This window comes from Salmo salar, chromosome 22 (assembly GCF_965601325.2).
Source record: "Salmo salar chromosome 22, fSalSal1, whole genome shotgun sequence".
NCBI classification, from domain to species: Eukaryota; Metazoa; Chordata; class Actinopteri; order Salmoniformes; family Salmonidae; genus Salmo; species Salmo salar.
In genome coordinates this window covers 12,308,258-12,325,436 of record NC_138312.1, presented here as the reverse complement: position 1 = coordinate 12,325,436, position 17,179 = coordinate 12,308,258, and the positions used below count along the sequence as shown (strand labels likewise).

The window sequence follows — 17,179 nt, the reverse complement described above, 5'->3', positions numbered from 1 at the left end:
TCCTCTTGGTGGAGTCCCGTAAACTTTACCCGTTTCATCATCAGTGGACATTCCCTTTCCCCATCTCTAAAATTCTTAGCCCCTTTGCTGTTCGTCTTCTGTTGCCCCGCACCCTCCGTATCCATCCTATGTTTCATGTGTCCAAGATAAAACCTGTGTCTCACTGTACTTTGTCTTTTGTACTATCGCCTACTATGTCTGCATCTGGGTCATATCCTGAGTCGTGATACTGTTCCCTGAAGGAGGGAAACGAGGTACAAGACAGCTATGGGGAGTTTGCTCGTCAGCGCCCTCTACTGAATAACATTAGAATCACGCATGTCAAGAGCAATGACTGGTGGGAAGTCAATGACCTGAGAACGATGACCTCACTCACTGCTGCTGGAAAGGTCGCATGAGCAACAGCCCGGGGGGAAACACAGCCATCATAGAAGCCATCATCTCTTATAGGCGCAGGCACTGGTGAAAACCTTTCTGAAATTGGACCAAGAGTCTAAACGGAATGTGCTGAGATGGAGTCAAATAGCTCTTCTCTTGATTCACTATGAAACCCAGAGACTGAACATGGGAAACCAGCATGGATGTGTGTTACACCACCTGCTCCCTCGACTCCGCTACCACCAGCCAATCATGCAGGTCGTCCAATATCCTGAGCCCCAGACACCACAGAGGTGCCAAACCCGCCTCCACAACTTTGGTGAAAGTGTGAGGCAAGAGTGAAAGCGTGAAAATGAGGTCCATCAACTTGTAGACCACAGCCTTGAAATGGAACTTCAGGAACTTCCTGTGAATGGAATATATGGCCACAAGAAAGTATGTGTTTAACAATGTTTTTGTAACATCTGTCTTCAAAAATGGACCAAGGCGCAGAGGGAATGTGGATACTCATAGTTTTTTAATAAACACAAGTAAAGCATCCACAGGGAAAAACAATAAACTCTACTCACGATGACAGGAACAGTTTTGCAGGCACACAACACGCAGTGCAAAAACAACTGCCCACAACCCCAAAGAAAAACACACACTACTATATAGGACTCCCAATCATAGGCAACTCAACACACCTGCCTTCAATTGGGAGTCCAATCACCAACACAACCATTCACACACACAAAAACCCTGCCACATCCTGACCAAAACTAACACCATTACGCCCTCTGCTGGTCAGGACGTGACAGTACCCCCCCCCCCCCCCCCCTCAAGATGCAGACCCCGGAATGCACCTAAAAGAAAAAACAAATCCCCAAACAAAAAATATCCCCCTAAACAATAAGGGAGGGAAGGGACGGTGGCTGCCATCAACGACGGCACTGTGCTACACCCTCCCTCCCCAACCCACCTCTTCTGGAGGTGGCTCAGGTGCAGGACGTGGACCTCGCTCCACCTTTGCGTCGCCCACTTCGGTGGCGACGATAGCTGCGCCGGGCAGACGGGCCACTCGGGCTGGGCCGGAGGACAGGCGGGCCACTCGGGCTGGGCCGGAGGACAGGCGGGCCACTCGGGCTGGGCCGGAGGACAGGCGGGGCACTCGGGCAGATCCGGGCAGTCGGGCCGCTCTGGCGGCTCCGGGCAGTCGGGCGGCTCCGGGTAGTCGGGCGGCTCCGGGCAGTCGGGCGGCTCTGGCGGCTCATGACTGGCGGGCAGCTCTGGCGACTCTTGACTGGGGGGCAGCCCTGGCGACTCTTGACTGGTGAGGCTGGGCTGACGCACTAGACGCCTGATGCATGGGGCTGGTACTGGACGTGCCAGCCTGGAGACACGCACCTCCATGCTAGTGCGTATAGCGGGAAACACCGGACCGTCGAGGCGCACTGGTGGTCTTGAGCGCAGGGTTGGCATCACCCCTTCTGGCTCGATGCTCACCTCACCCTGGCACATGCGGGGCGCTGGTACAGGGCGGACTGGCCTGTGCGTAGGTATAGACGAGATGGTGCGTACCTCAGCGTAACATGGCGCCCTCCACCTCATACGCACCTCCCTGTAATCACAGGTAGCTGGCTTACGGCTCTTCCTTGGCCTGGCAAAACTACCCGTGTGCCCCCCCCAAAAGAATTATTGGGGGTGCCTCTCCGGCTTCCTCGCCAGCCGTGTTCCAGCATAACGTTCGCTCCCTTCTCCTGCTGCCTCCGCTCTTCTCAGTGCCTCCACCTGTTCCCATGGGAGGCGATCCCTTCTGGCCAGGATCTCTTCCCAGGTGTAGGATCCCTTGCCATCCAGGATGTCCTCCCATGTCCATTCATCCACCCAATGCTCCTTCCTCTTCCGCTGCTTGGTCCTTTTGTGGTGGGTAGTTCTGTAACATCTGTCTTCAAAAATGGACCAAGGCGCAGCGGGAATGTGGATACTCATCGTTTTTTAACACTTTCACGCGTGAGTTCCAAATATCTCTAACGGTTGCCACAGCGTGAGTTTTTTTGTGCACGTGATGTTAGAATGTTCTCTCCATTCCAGAATGTGATTGTTACGTAACAGTGCATTTAACTTCTTGGGGCTATGTGGGACGCTAGCGTGCCACCCGTGGTGCACCCTATCAACAGCAGGTGCATTTCAAGAGCGGCAAATTTGAAACCAAATAAATGTCAAAATTCAAATTTTTCAAACATACAACTATCTTACACCCTTTGAAAGATAAACATCTCCTTAATCTAACCACGTTGTCCGATTTCAAAAAGGTTTTACGGCGAAAGCATAAAGTTAGATTATGTTAGGAGAGTACATTGACAATAGCTGTGTGTAATGTTTTGTCAATTCAAAGACAGGGTCACCAAAACCATAAAACCAGCTAAAATGATGCACTAACCTTTTACAATCTCCATCAGATGACACTCCTAGGACATTATGTTAGACAATGCATGCATTTTTAGTTCTATCAAGTTCATATTTATATCCAAAAACAGCGTTTTACTATGGCATTGATGTTGAGGAAATCGTTTCCCTCCAATAACCGGCAGTCAAGTCAGCACCACAAATTAAATAATTAAAATTAGAAAACATTGGTAAAATATTATATTGTCATTTAAAGAATTATAGATTTACATCTCTTGAACGCAATCAACTTGCCAGATTTAAAAATAACCTTACTGGGAAATCACACTTTGCAATAATCTGAGCACTGCGCCCAGAAAAATATGCTTTGCTATACAGACAAACGGCCATGTTGGAGAGATCTAAAATCGAAAATACTATGTAAATAATCCATTACCTTTGATTCTCTTCATCAGATGTCACTTCCAGGAATCCCAGGTCCATAACGAATGTAGTTTTGTTCAAAAAAGCTCATCATTTATATCCAAAAAGATCCGTGTTGTTAGCACATGATCTAAGCCAGCCGGACTTCTCGTCATGAACGAGGGGAAAAAATATATTTACGTTCGTTCAAACATGTCAAACGTTGTATAGCATAAATCATTAGTGCCTTTTTTAACCAGAACATGAATAATATTCAAGGTGGACGAATGCATTCTCTTTTATAACGTATTGGAACGAGGGTACCCAACATGAACTCGCGCGCCAGAGTCTAATCGGCCATCACCGTTCCATGGCTCTTGTTCGGTCAGATCTCACAGTAAAAGACTCAAAACACTTTGTAAAGGCTGGTGACATCTAGTGGAAGCAATAGGAAGTGCCAAAACATTAATCAACCCCTGTGTGTTTCAATGGCATAGGCTTAAAGGTAATTCAACACATCAGGTATCCACTTCCTGTCAGAAAATGTCTCAGGGTTTTGCCTGCCAAATGAGTTCTGTTATACTCACAGACACCATTCAAACAGTTTTAGAAACTTTAGGGTGTTTTCTATCCATATAAAATAAGTATATGCATATTCTAGTTACTGGGTAGGATTAGTAACCAGATTAAATCGGGTACGTTTTTTTATCCAGCCGTGAAAATACTGCCCCCTAGCCCCAACAGGTTAATCCGCGCTGCCCTCAAACCAAAGCACGCAGACTGTTTTTATTTATAGGCTGTTTCAACTTCAATTTCAAATGATTTTCTAACAAGTTTTTATTTTCTAAGAACAGTTTGAATTTAGGTGTGTTCCGCCTCCTCATTCATTCACATAAAAATAGTCATTTTTACTTTTGCGGACAATTGAATTTTTGGGACATTTCTGACCCGGACAAAATTCCCCAAGCACTTTCCAATTGTTTGTGCAGTTCAAGTCTGCAGACATTTGCTAATCTCCCGTCAGAACAGGATCTGCACACGTGTTCACATTTTCCATCTGTTGCCCTCATTGTTTTCGTTACTAATAATAACTTTGGAAATGTGTGCGTTTCTATCAAAGTAAGTGCATTATTACATTGTAATAGTTTATGTATGTCGTTTCTATTGTAGCGTACTGTATGTATGGAGCATAATAGATTTGTGTATATTCTTTATAACCGCGGACACGTGAGGTAACGTTACTCATTTTATAACCTTTATGTTATATTCAATCGTGCTTAGGTAGCTAGCTACATTTTTCTATCAGCTCTGTAAAACAATGCTAATTGCGTCAGATAAGTATTATCTTGTGTTGTATTTTGAAGCTACATGGCCTTATGACTCCCTAGTGGCGCAGCGGTCAAAGGCACAGCACGGTGCTAGAGACGTCACTACAGACTCCCTGGTTCAAATCCATGCTGCGTTTCTAAGTAAGTGCCTTATTACATTATAATAGTTTCTGTATGCTGTAGCGAGAATAATGTATACTTCTTATAAGCGAGGGGACGTTACTCATTTTATAACTTTTCGTTTTAGTCATTTAGCAGACGCTCTTATCCAGAGCGACTTACAGTAGTGAATGAATACATTTCATACGTTTTTTTTTTCTTCCGTACTGGCCCCCTGTGGGAATCGAACCCACAACCCTGGCGTTGCAAACACCATTGCAAACACCATGCTCTACCAATTGAGCCACAGGGAGGCCCACCTTCATGGTGTTATATTCAATCGTGCTTAGGTAGCTAGCTACATTCTTCTATTAGCTCTGTAAAACAATGCTAGTTGCGTCGGAGAAGTATTAGCTTGTGTTGTATTTTGAAGCTACATGGCCTTATGACTCCCTAGTGGCGCAGCGCTCAAAGGCACTGCATCTCAGTGCTAGAGGCATCACTACAGACACCCTGGTTCAAATCCAGGCTGTATCACAACTGGCTGTGATTGGGAGTCCCATAGGGCAGCGCACAAGTTGTCCGAGTTTGGCCGGTGTAGGCCATCATAGGTAAATAATAATTTGCTGTTAAATGACTTGCCTAGTTAAATAAAATAAAACATATGACCATGGTTTGTTTATTTGGTCTATTCAGCATGGCTCTGTTCTGCCCTGCCTTGCCCCCTTGTGGAGCTCAAAAGTTAGTTTCTTACTGTTATAACTCAAATCTGTGATTTTGTCAATGCAATAAACTATTTTTATAGCTGTGTTTATTATGTTATTTGTAATATTGTTTTATTGCTATATCCTTATATTGTATTCTAATTAATAATTCCTCTTTATTCTGTACTTTCAGAAACCACAAACAGTATTTGCCAATATCATAACTGGACATCTTTCGAGCTGAAGATTGAGGACAGCTTTTGTATGCTAACGTTCTCTCCTTAACAGTTTTACTGGATGGAAACACAGCAAGAAAACACATAGGCCAATATGTAATAGTCGTCTATTTTATTGAAGTATTGGTAGTTGGTTCAACAACAACTTGTTTTACTAGAGGACAAAAAATTGAATATGCATAACCCATATTTAATATTCATGCAGTGACTGAACAACAACTGCATTTCCACCCCCACCTCTAAAGGCATAGTATCATGGCAGGTCACCTGTCAAGTCACCTGTCAGGTCATTCAGTCACTTATTGCTGCAGATGTGCTCAATAATGCTTGAGCATGTGATACTCCTCAAAGCATGGTGAAATACATAGAGGTGTATCACAAGCTAAACACATGTATTTTGTCATCTTCCTCTGCTTACTTCTCCTGGCGCCAGACAGGCAGACTTTGCAGTGCCTCCGTGTGCGACTACCTTGAGCAGCAGTTTGAGGGACTTTGCAGGGAAAATGCCGTGCAGTGAGGCGTAGGGGATTGTCTAAAGCAGGGCGACCCCCAGTGGAGGGGCGCCGAGGGGTGTGGTGCTCCTCCAACAGCTCTCTCATGAGGTTCTCTCTGTATTTTTGGTAGGTAATTACTTTACCTATGAGGGAGTGGGGAGGATGAGGAAAGTTAGAGGATGATGAGGCAGTGGGTAGGTTGGTGAGATATTGTCACTGTAATTGCATAATGGATTTGTATGTGAACTGTACATCCAATTACAAAAATACCTTGTTCAGTAATCATCTCACCTGTTAGTTGGCGGTGAACTATGCTGCCGTTGAGGACAGCAGTGTCGATCAGCTGGAAAAATATCTTCTTATACCACTTGGTCGTTTTCCGAGTGCATTCCACAAAGCTGTTTATCATGTCCGCCTTATCCACGGCCCCCATTTTGAGGTTATAGTCTAGCACACAATCTGGTTTTATCTTTCTCTCTCCCGTCAGGTGGTCCACCTTCTCTGTGGCCGACATGGTTGCTGTATGGACAGTGGAGAGGACATGGACGTCTCTTTTGTCATGCCACTTTACTGCCAGCTGTTGACCGTTCTCCTGGAACTCCACCTCCCCTCTCTGCATCTTCCTGCATCCGAATGCCGGCATCCCCTTCCTGTTCGACCTGACTGTGCCACAGGCCCCTGTGCTGTTGGAGAGCAGATGCTGGAAGAGTGTGGGACTGCTGTACCAATTGTCCACGTACAAAGTGTGTCCCTTGCCGAGATGAGGAGCCAGCATGGTCATCACCACGGACCCAGACACCCCAAGCCCCTCATAATGTTTGATGTCAGTGGTAGACCCTGTGTACACTATAATATCCAGGACATATCCTGTCTTCACGTCGCACATGACAAAGAACTTGACCCCAAACCTGTGCCTTTTGGAGGGAATATATTGACGGAACGCCAGCCTACCTTTCCATAACATCAGGGACTCATCAATGCATAGGTCCTTGTATGGCACAAAGACCCGACCAAATGCTGATGTCAGGCTGATAAGAACAATTCTTATTTTGTATAATGGGTCACTTAGGATGGCAGTAGCATTGTTGACGAAATGCAGGCATCGCAGCAGAATTAGGAAGCGGTCTTGGGAAAAGAGGGTGGCAAAGAAGGGAGTTGCAAACATAGGATCTGTGCTCCAGTAGTCTCTTAGGGAGTTCTTCTTTACTATCCCCATGAGGAGGACTGTCACCAGGAAGGTATACATTTCACTAATTGTGGTTGTCACCCATTTAGCGAGTTTCCCCCTCACTCCTGCCTCTCTCTTCTCCTGTAGCTCCAAGGCATAGCGATTGGTCTCCTGTACTATGTTTCCCACGAGCTCCTCTGTCAGAAACAACTTGAAGCACTCTGCCTCAGTTGGAAATGGCAAGGGGCGTTGCACTCCAGACTGGGACTCGTCAAAGCAAACAGCAGGGCCAGGAGGGGTGAAATGGCTGGCGGCCTTCCAGCTACCACAGAACTCTTGTACTTCATCCACTGTCGGTCTGCCTCCATCACCACCAGCATCTTCAAAGGGACCTGGTACTTCGTCAGTGGACAAGGGAACCTCAGATTCAGGGTTCTCAATGGCTACAAGGTTGGGGGGCAGCTCCTCACTGTCACTGTCAGAATCTGATTCCTGACTTTCATACTCAGACTCATTGTCAGAATTTAAAAAAATCTCCAGAATTTCCACATTTGTGAGTTGTCTCCTTTTGAAAGACATTGCTATTGCTACAGCTTAGCTCACGAGCTACATACATAAACAACAACACTGAATGGCTCAGAGTGAGAGGGTACGTGATTGACTGCCGGCATGCGTCACTTGTATCAATAAATCACCATCAGAAAATGTTTTGTGTGGTAATTATTTGTGTATTTACTGTTTTATTCACATGTTTTCAATTCTAGGTGACAAATCATGCATTCCGATTCTTGCATAGATTGTAATGGGCACATATTATGTGTGTAAAATACTTATTTGAAGGTTATACTGATTATGATGAGCTAAGCTAATTCCAGCTATGTGTATGGAGCCATGTTTGTTGACATACAATGCATTCTGGGTTTCACGTAATCGTCTGACCAAAGATGTTATAACAAAATGAGGTGAGTAAGAGTTCACTCATTTTTTGAGGACTTCTGGAAATGAATGGTGGGATGTGAACGACAGTAGACACACCCCTTCAACGTGCATACTATAAACAGACCGAACTCATTTTGTCTGTTATTATCTTCGGTTTCTGTGAGGAAAAAAATGCATGGCTGCGCGCTGAAACTAATCGTCGGATTACTTTCGATTTCTAGAAAGTGTTTTACTCAATTATTTTGATCAACGGTGAGCAAACCCGTGATGTGATTAATTGTAAATAGTAATTGCTATTAGCTAATTCATAGTGTAGTTTATGTCAGCCGAGAGTTAGAAAATATGACCGCTTGTGTTGCGTCAATCTTTCCTCAGCGCTAGGACAAATGTAGCCTACATTTTTCCGGTTAGGATGATTGTGTTATGCTATAGATACTTCTGTGAATATCTGAACATTGCATCCAAAAATAAACTGCTCACATTCTGGACATAACTTTGTAAGGACTGTGTTTGTGTAAATAGTTTATGAAAAAAGTGTGGCCAGCTGCGCGCTGAAACTAATTGTCGGATTACTTTCAATAATTGTACATAGTAATTGCTATTAGCTAATTCATGGTATAGTTTACGTAAGGACTGTTTGTGTAAATAGTTTCTGAAAAAAGTGTGGCCAGCTCAAATGTTGATTGTTGCGTCATTCGAAACTGGCCGTTCTAAATGAGCATTCTAAATTAGTGTTCTAATCACACGGGGTGTGATCGTACGCTTCAGGGACCACTGTAGAACGATCACACCCCGTGTGATGGTACGTGTGAAAGGGTTAATAAACACAAGTAAAGCATCCACAGGGAAAAACAATAAACTCTACTCACGATGACAGGAACAGTTTTGCAGGCACACAACACGCAGTGCAAAAACAACTGCCCACAACCCCAAAGAAAAACACACACTACTATATAGGACTCCCAATCAAAGGCAACTCAACACACCTGCCTTCAATTGGGAGTCCAATCACCAACACAACCATTCACACACACAAAAACCCTGCCACATCCTGACCAAAACTAACACCATTACGCCCTCTGCTGGTCAGGACGTGACAGTACCCCCCCCCCCCCCCCCCCCTCAAGGTGCAGACCCCGGAATGCACCTAAAAGAAAAAACAAACCCCCAAACAAAAAATATCCCCCTAAACAATAAGGGAGGGAAGGGAGGGTGGCTGCCGTCAACGACAGCACTGTGCTACACCCTCCCTCCCCAACCCACTTCTCCTGGAGGTGGCTCAGGTGCAGGACGTGGACCTCGCTCCACTTTTGGCGTCGCCCACTTCGGTGGCGCCGATAGCTGCGCCGGGCAGACGGGCCACTCGGGCTGGGCCGGAGGACAGGCGGGCCACTCGGGCTGGGCCGGAGGACAGGCGGGCCACTCGGGCTGGGCCGGAGGACAGGCGGGCCACTCGGGCTGGGCCGGAGGACAGGCGGGGCACTCGGGCAGATCCGGGCAGACGGGCACCTCTGGCGGCTCCGGGCAGTCGGGCTGCTCTGGCGGCTCCGGGCAGTCGGGCGGCTCCGGGCAGTCGGGCGGCTCCGGGCAGTCGGGCGGCTCTGGTGGCTCATGACTGGCGGGCAGCTCTGGCGACTCTTGACTGGCGGGCAGCCCTGGCGACTCTTGACTGGCGAGGCTGGGCTGACGCACTAGACGCCTGATGCATGGGGCTGGTACAGGACGTGCCAGCCTGGAGACACGCACCTCCATGCTAGTGCGTATAGCGGGAAACACCGGACCGTCGAGGCGCACTGGCGGTCTTGAGCGCAAGGTTGGCATCACCCCTTCCGGCTCGATGCTCACCTCACCCTGGCACATGCGGGGCGCTGGTACAGGGCGGACTGGCCTGTGCGTAGGTATAGACGAGATGGTGCGTACCTCAGCGTAACATGGCGCCCTCCACCTCATACGCACCTCCCTGTAATCACAGGTAGCTGGCTTACGGCTCTTCCTTGGCCTGGCCAAACTACCCGTGTGCCCCCCCCCAATTTTTTTTATTGGGGGTGCCTCTCCGGCTTCCTCGCCAGCCGTGTTCCAGCATAACGTTCGCTCCCTTCTCCTGCTGCCTCCGCTCTTCTCAGTGCCTCCACCTGTTCCCATGGGAGGCGATCCCTTCTGGCCAGGATCTCTTCCCAGGTGTAGGATCCCTTGCCATCCAGGATGTCCTCCCATGTCCATTCATCCACCCGATGCTCCTTCCTCTTCCGCTGCTTGGTCCTTTTGTGGTGGGTAGTTCTGTAACACCTGTCTTCAAAAATGGACCAAGGCGCAGCGGGAATGTGGATACTCATCGTTTTTTAATAAACACAAGTAAAGCATCCACAGGGAAAAACAATAAACTCTACTCACGATGACAGGAACAGTTTTGCAGGCACACAACACGCAGTGCAAAAACAACTACCCACAACCCCAAAGAAAAACACACACTACTATATAGGACTCCCAATCAAAGGCAACTCAACACACCTGCCTTCAATTGGGAGTCCAATCACCAACACAACCATTCACACACACAAAAACCCTGCCACATCCTGACCAAAACTAACACCATTACGCCCTCTGCTGGTCAGGACGTGACAGTTTTAATATAAGAGCTGATGTTTGCCCTGTCCACTCTGGGTTTGTGGCCTTTATTTAACCTTTTTTTAACTAGTCGAGTCAGTTAACAAATTCTTATTTAAAATGACGGCCTACCAAAAGAAAAAAGGGGGACGGTGGCTGGGATTAAAAATATATTTTTTAATAAAAATATAGGACAAAACACACATCACGATAAGAGAGACACCACAACACTACATATAGAGAGACCTAAAACAACAACATAGCATGGCAGCAACATATGAAAACATAGCATGGTAGCAACACAACATGACAACATGGTAGCGTCACAACATGGCTTTAGCACAACATGGTAGCAGAAAGATTTAGGGAGTCCCATTGCTTTCGGACTTGGTCAGGTGGTTTAAGCATGTTCCAGTTTAGGTCACCTAGCAGGACAAATTCAGACTTAGTGTAAGGGGCCAGGAGAGAGCTTCGGGCATTTAGGGTACCGGCCAGTGCTGATGGTGGCCGATAGCACCCAGCAACAGTCAAAAAAGAGTTATTTGAAAGTTTAATGTGTAAAACCAGCAAATTGAATTGTTTGGGGACAGACTTGGTGGAGACAACTGAAGGTGTTCCTTGGTAACGATTATCACTCCACCACCTTTGGAAGATCTGTCTTGCCGAAAAAGGTTATAACCAGAAAGGTTACATCAGTGTTCAAAACACTCTTTCTTAACCATGTCTCAGTAATGACCAACACATCTGGACTAGAGCTGTGAACCTACACTTTCAATTAATCAATTTTAGGTAATAAGCAGAAAACCCAGGCTTTTACGAGAGTGAAGTGAAGCAGATATCAGAGCACAAGTCAGAATTGGGGCTAGCAGTGACATACCCCAATTTGCAGTGCCACTTGGGGGTAGTTGTCACAGCAAACATCTGGGGAGGGGGGCAAGGGGAGACCCCAGCCGGTGCCACCTCCCCTTTCACTGCGCTATGTGTGCGGTTGTTGCACACATTAAGAATAAACCCAGGAAAAAAACGTTATCATGGAGGTGATCATGCCCACAAGTGATAGGTGCCGGTGACACCGCACCTTGTAACCCAGCTCGAAAAGGGACAGACAGCTCTGAATAACAGACAGGGCCATACGTAATTAAATCTAATTCCCAGGAACAAAACGCGTTGAGCAGGAGACAGACATCTCATCTTGGAGTTCATATGAACCACAGAGACTGTGTGGGATAAAAGCATGATTGCCAATCACCTACCGAGTCCATAACCTATATCACTAAATACCTCACAGGGACCAGTGAGCTAGAGGGAGGACCCAGCAATGAATCCCAGTAATAAGACACCTATGGAAAGGGGTACCCCCTTGTGGTTAGCGAGCACCTGGGGAGCACGTTGTGCTTCCGTAATACTGTATAGCCCACCATAGCCTGGCCCTTTTATAGGCACAGACAGAGGCACTGTTGTCACAGTACTGTATGTTAGCTGACATCCAACATGCAGCTTATCAGTCTTGCTACCTGGCATTATCCCCGCAGGCTAGCACTAGCCGCAGTACAGTCAATTTAGAATAACCAATTGACTGAATGCTTCATATGCTAAATGAGAGAGCTACACAAACCCATGAAATCACCAGTGGCAGTATGCTAGCTAACTCGCCTTGATGAGTTAGCTATACAGCGCTGTTTAACTAGCCTGATCCCGTCTACATAAGAGACGATCATCGACCAAATCTGGGAAGAGAGGTAAACGGCGCTTGACTGAGGCAGGGCACAGGCGGCAGGGAGCGCCCACCGACCTGGCCGACCTCTCCCTTCAAGTCGCCTCCCTTAGCCAGCGGCAGAGTGCACAGCAACCAGGTTGAGCCAGGGCAACTTTTGCATGCCTCAGCCCGACAAGTCACTTGATCCGACCAAATTTTAACTCACAAAACCGGTTATCGAGCTTTAACACACAACGTCCAGAAGGATGAGCACGCACTCCTTAAGCGGGATAGTTAAGTTGGAGCAAAGCCTGATAGATTCTGTGTTCATTTTTTTTTTTTTAATGCGTGAAATTTTCCCGCTAAGCTCAAGGTGAAGAACATTGAAGGAATGAGTGCTTCGGCCTTGTCAGAAGTGAGTCTAATGTTCTTCAGTAGAGAACGCTAGCGCGCAAACTCCCCATTGCTGTGTTGTAACGAGTTGACCGACTGATAGGGAACCACAGAGAGTTTTATATCCTCATGAAGGGATTGTAGTCTAAAGTGATCGAGCGTCTTTTACTGTATTACTAACCATAGACCAAATAAGATGGCCCTCCCATACCGCTCTTTGCTGCAGCAAACAAACAAATAAACAAACAAACTAACACAACAAAAAACACACAAACAGCCAAACACACACACACACACACACTATGCCTACTCACTATGCGGCTGAGTCATTGAGCTGGTATTCTCTGGAGCGTGTGAAGCAGCTCTGCACCCCGCTGTCGGACCACAGGCGGCGGATCACTTTGGACAGGTCATCGGGCAGGATGCCCTGCTCCTCAGCAGCAGCCGACAGGGCAAAGAGCTGGCGGGCGTCATCCTGCAGGGGTGGGAGAGGACAGGAGAGGGCCATTATGGCCAGGGCTAGGAGGTTGCAGGTCAGACGTACCACAGGACTACAGAACAGTCATTGCCACAGACATCACAGAGAGTGAGGGCTTATGTTTAAATCTCAGGAGGGAGAACCCACATTATCAACAAGCAAACACATCTGCTGTGATGAGGCAAGATCTTATCATAAATAGTTAAAGGGTCTCTCTAGCCACAAGACACAATGATTGAGTGACTCAGATTAAGCTAATAAATATTGGTGTGTTTTGACAGGTGGTCAATGGCCCAAGGTCAATTGTGCCACAGTTTAAATACGTAGCTTTATATATTGTTATGTCATCACTGGGGACCTGTCATAACCAGAGGCCAGGCAATCTCCACTGTGTGATGGCTAATATGGGAGATATATTAGTGTCTGTGGACAAGGTGTCCGGCTGATAAATAATGCACTGTTGTAATAAAGTGTCCCAGTGGCAGCTAGTGGCAGGCAGGAGATAGATATATTTCCTCTGGGTGTTTCTCCCACTACCTTCTGTACTGTAAATAGACAGGAATTAATGGGATGATGGTGATGATGACAACAGAAGTCTGTCGCCAATATGAAGACAAGGGGTCAAAGTCACGACATTAAATAGTTCAGAGTTATGGCCACACATATCTCTCCTAATGTCCAGCTAATGAGCGAGAGGGCTAGCAAGTCAGTAAGCTCTGTACCCGCCCAGCTACTGTGGAATCCCTACCTAGTCAGGTATTCATCTCTCTATAGTGAGATGAATGCCTGTCTAGGCTCAGAGAGCCAGCCACCTCCATAACCATAGACTCAGCAGAACAGACTGATGAACACCTCCACACACTGTACACCTCTCCACCCACATACACATACAGTATGCAGATCTGCTGTGTCATCTGTGTTTCCATACTAGCAAATTAGCAAAACTCAAAGTGGATAATCAATCAATTTGGTGAAGTGGACCAAAATTGCTATAAATATACAGTTCAATTTAAGACTGGGAGTGAAGCAATGTTATTACAGTAAACTAAAACTGAAACTAAAATGAAAACGGAATAGTTTTTTCATGATTAGTTAACTGAAATAAAATAATGAACAGACTTGTTTGAAAAATTAAAACTATACTGAAACTCAGCGGCGTGGAACTAGCTTTACACGGAGTTGCATTATTTTCCAGAGTCCCGAGTTGATTATCCCTTTTATACCAAGGCTATAATTGAACACATTTCCGCCATAAATGTAGAAATGTGTTCAACATCCACTGATGTAGCAAGCAAGTTTACTAGCTAGCTACAGAGGTTGCCTTGGTAACCAAACAGTAAGACTTGCTAGCTTAACTAATCAATCAACCTAACTAATCAGTCCTTGCTTGCTATTATGAAAACCAAATTGAACAATGCCAATAATGTTTTCAATTCGACTTTGGCTTTCAAAAGCAGCTCAAACATAGAACATGTAAGAATGAACTACATAGTCATTGAATTATACTGTGCATTATAGGGAATCATAAAACTGGTTGTTTGGATCCATAGACGCCTTTCTGTGTTTACAAACATTGTCACAGGAGGGTGATGCGTGCAAATTGGTGGCAGAACAAGGGGGTTCAAATATGGAACACCAGCAAAAATAAAGCCTCTATTTACATGTTTCTTATGAGTGCATTTCACACTACTTTTGGATTACAATTGAATGTTTTTGTTATCATCACAAATCAACTGCATTATTCTTAAAAAACACTTCAACCAGTAAAATGGCTCTTTGGCTAGCTTTTGTTACAGCCTATATCAATGAGCGTTAGCATTATAGCTAACAACTGCTGCATCCAAAATAGTTATTTTGCAAAGATCACATCCAAATATAATCTTAGCGAATATTCAGGCATGAATCAAAACGTCATTGTACGCATATGAGAACCCCAAAAAGTTATTTTGTAATAAAACTATAAATCTAGGCAATGTTGAATGGGCACAGATGGCTTTCTACTGCTGCAAAAGAGTTGCACGCATCTGTGCATTACGTCAGTGTGTCTTGTACTGGAAAGGGGTCTATACATAGAGAGTGAACAGTGCCCAGACGAGACGAGACAACTTTTTCTGAGCTAGGCGAAATCACACATCACCGTCATTATCATGGACATATCCAAGTAACTGCCTATAAGTAACAATGCAGCTATAGCGTACTGCCATTCCAGGTTCAATGTTTGAGGTGACTGAATTAACCGAAGTGTTTTAGCTAGCTAGCAAATGTGAAGAACGTTACCGAGCCTGCATAGCAACCATTTTGTTGGGAACGGTTGACCACTCCTTTTGCATAGCAACTATGCAAAAATAATTAACGACTGGGTCTGTGGCAACATGACTAAAATAAGTAACAACCAGATTTGTGTCCGGACTATATATTTTGGTGGAAGAATGAAATTGTATTAATTTGCTTATGAAAATAACACTTTAATGAAAATATGTATCATAAATCATTGTTATTTTAATATGTTGGTAGCAGTTTTATAAAAGCAATAAGGCATTGAGGCAGTGCTGGGGCTCCCGAGTGGCGCAGAGGTATAAGGCACTGCATCTCAGTGCTAGAGGAGTCACTACAGACCCAGGTTCGATTCCAGGCTGTATCACAACTGGCCGTGATTGGCAGTCCCATAGGGTGGTGCACAATTGTCCCAGCATCGTAAGGGTTTGGCCAGGGTAGGCCGTCATTGTAAATAAGAATTTGTTCTTAACTGACTTGCCTAGTTAAATAAAGGTTAAATAACATTTTTATAAATAAAAGTATCATGAATACAGTCACAGGTAAATTGCATGAGGCCGAACAACGGCATTTACCTCAGACTGTATTCATGATGCAGCACTACCTCTTGTGCCTTATTGCTTAAATAATTGACGCTATAGAATGCCCTTCAATCCAAACAAAAACAAGTATTCAACATGCCATGGAATAAAATAAAATAAAACTATCATGAATTACTATATGTCCAGTGATTTTTTTCTTTTGGGGGGGGGGGCCAAATCGAATGGGCTTTTCAAGCTTTTTTTTCCTAATAGGGTTTTCAAGCTTCTGAATCTAGCACGTCACATTGAGATTGACTTTATAATTTAAAGGTAGACTCAGCAAGATGACGTTGCCACGAGCAGCACCACAGATATTGGGAGCGTTTGAGTGGTAAGGCTAAAGCAGCCGACAGTAGACTAAAGTCGAGGAGTGAAGTCGGGAGAGGTGCATCTGTGACACCCGAATGTGGCAAGAAGTGACATCCCCAAAAACACCAAAACTATACAACACATTCATGGCTACTACCCTCCCACGCATAGGCTACTTTATGTCCCTAACACTAAAACTGAAAATAAATCATATAAAAACTCATTAGAAATGTTTTCATAAAACTATTAAAGTCGATCTGAAAACAAACTGAAACTAAACTGAATTTCAAATAAAATCTTAAAACTAATAGAAATAATAATGAATATAAAAACACAAAACGACAGTTTAATAGCCTTGGAGTGCAGTTCACAGAGGATTTTTTGCCTGTGTTTTGGGCATCTTTCTCTGATATGAAATGGCAAAGCAAATTAAATGAAATAACACAGCATATGGAGGCAAGATTTCCTCTCTTCTGCATCCTCCCTGGGCACTGGGCTTAGGATGACTCACTGAGCCAATTCTGGGCACAAGTATGTGTGTGTGTGTGTGTGTGTGTGTGTGTGTGTGTGTGTGTGTGTGTGTGTGTGTGTGTGTGTGTGTGTGTGTGTGTGTGTGTGTGTGTGTGTGTGTGTGTGTGTGTGTGTGTGTGTGTGCGCACAAGTGTGTGTGTGTCTATGCACTGTTCTCTGTGTGTTCTTGTGCATCAC

The 17,179-nt window shown here is 45.4% G+C and overlaps 1 protein-coding gene and 1 long non-coding RNA gene across 4 annotated transcripts in view; one reads left to right on the top strand and one right to left on the bottom strand.

The window, feature by feature from the left end:
* The window catches only part of LOC106582753 (guanine nucleotide-binding protein G(i) subunit alpha-2), a 189,953-nt gene that overhangs the window by 22,451 nt on the left and 150,323 nt on the right, over positions 1–17,179 (bottom strand). The window contains exon 4 of the mRNA XM_014166144.3: positions 13,144–13,304. Within this exon, the coding sequence (XP_014021619.1) occupies positions 13,144–13,304 (161 nt within the window). The remainder of the gene's footprint in view (positions 1–13,143; positions 13,305–17,179) is intronic.
* LOC106582754 (uncharacterized) lies at positions 4,092–7,902 on the top strand. Of its 3 annotated transcripts, none has more exons than XR_014382128.1 (5): positions 4,092–4,287; positions 4,557–4,637; positions 5,053–5,631; positions 5,741–5,821; positions 5,973–7,902. It is a non-coding gene; the product is annotated as an uncharacterized LOC106582754 (long non-coding RNA). The 3 variants fall into 3 exon arrangements; XR_006761335.2 differs by having other exon boundaries at positions 4,116–4,287; positions 4,533–4,637; positions 5,493–5,631; XR_001323381.3 differs by having other exon boundaries at positions 4,119–4,287; positions 5,493–5,631.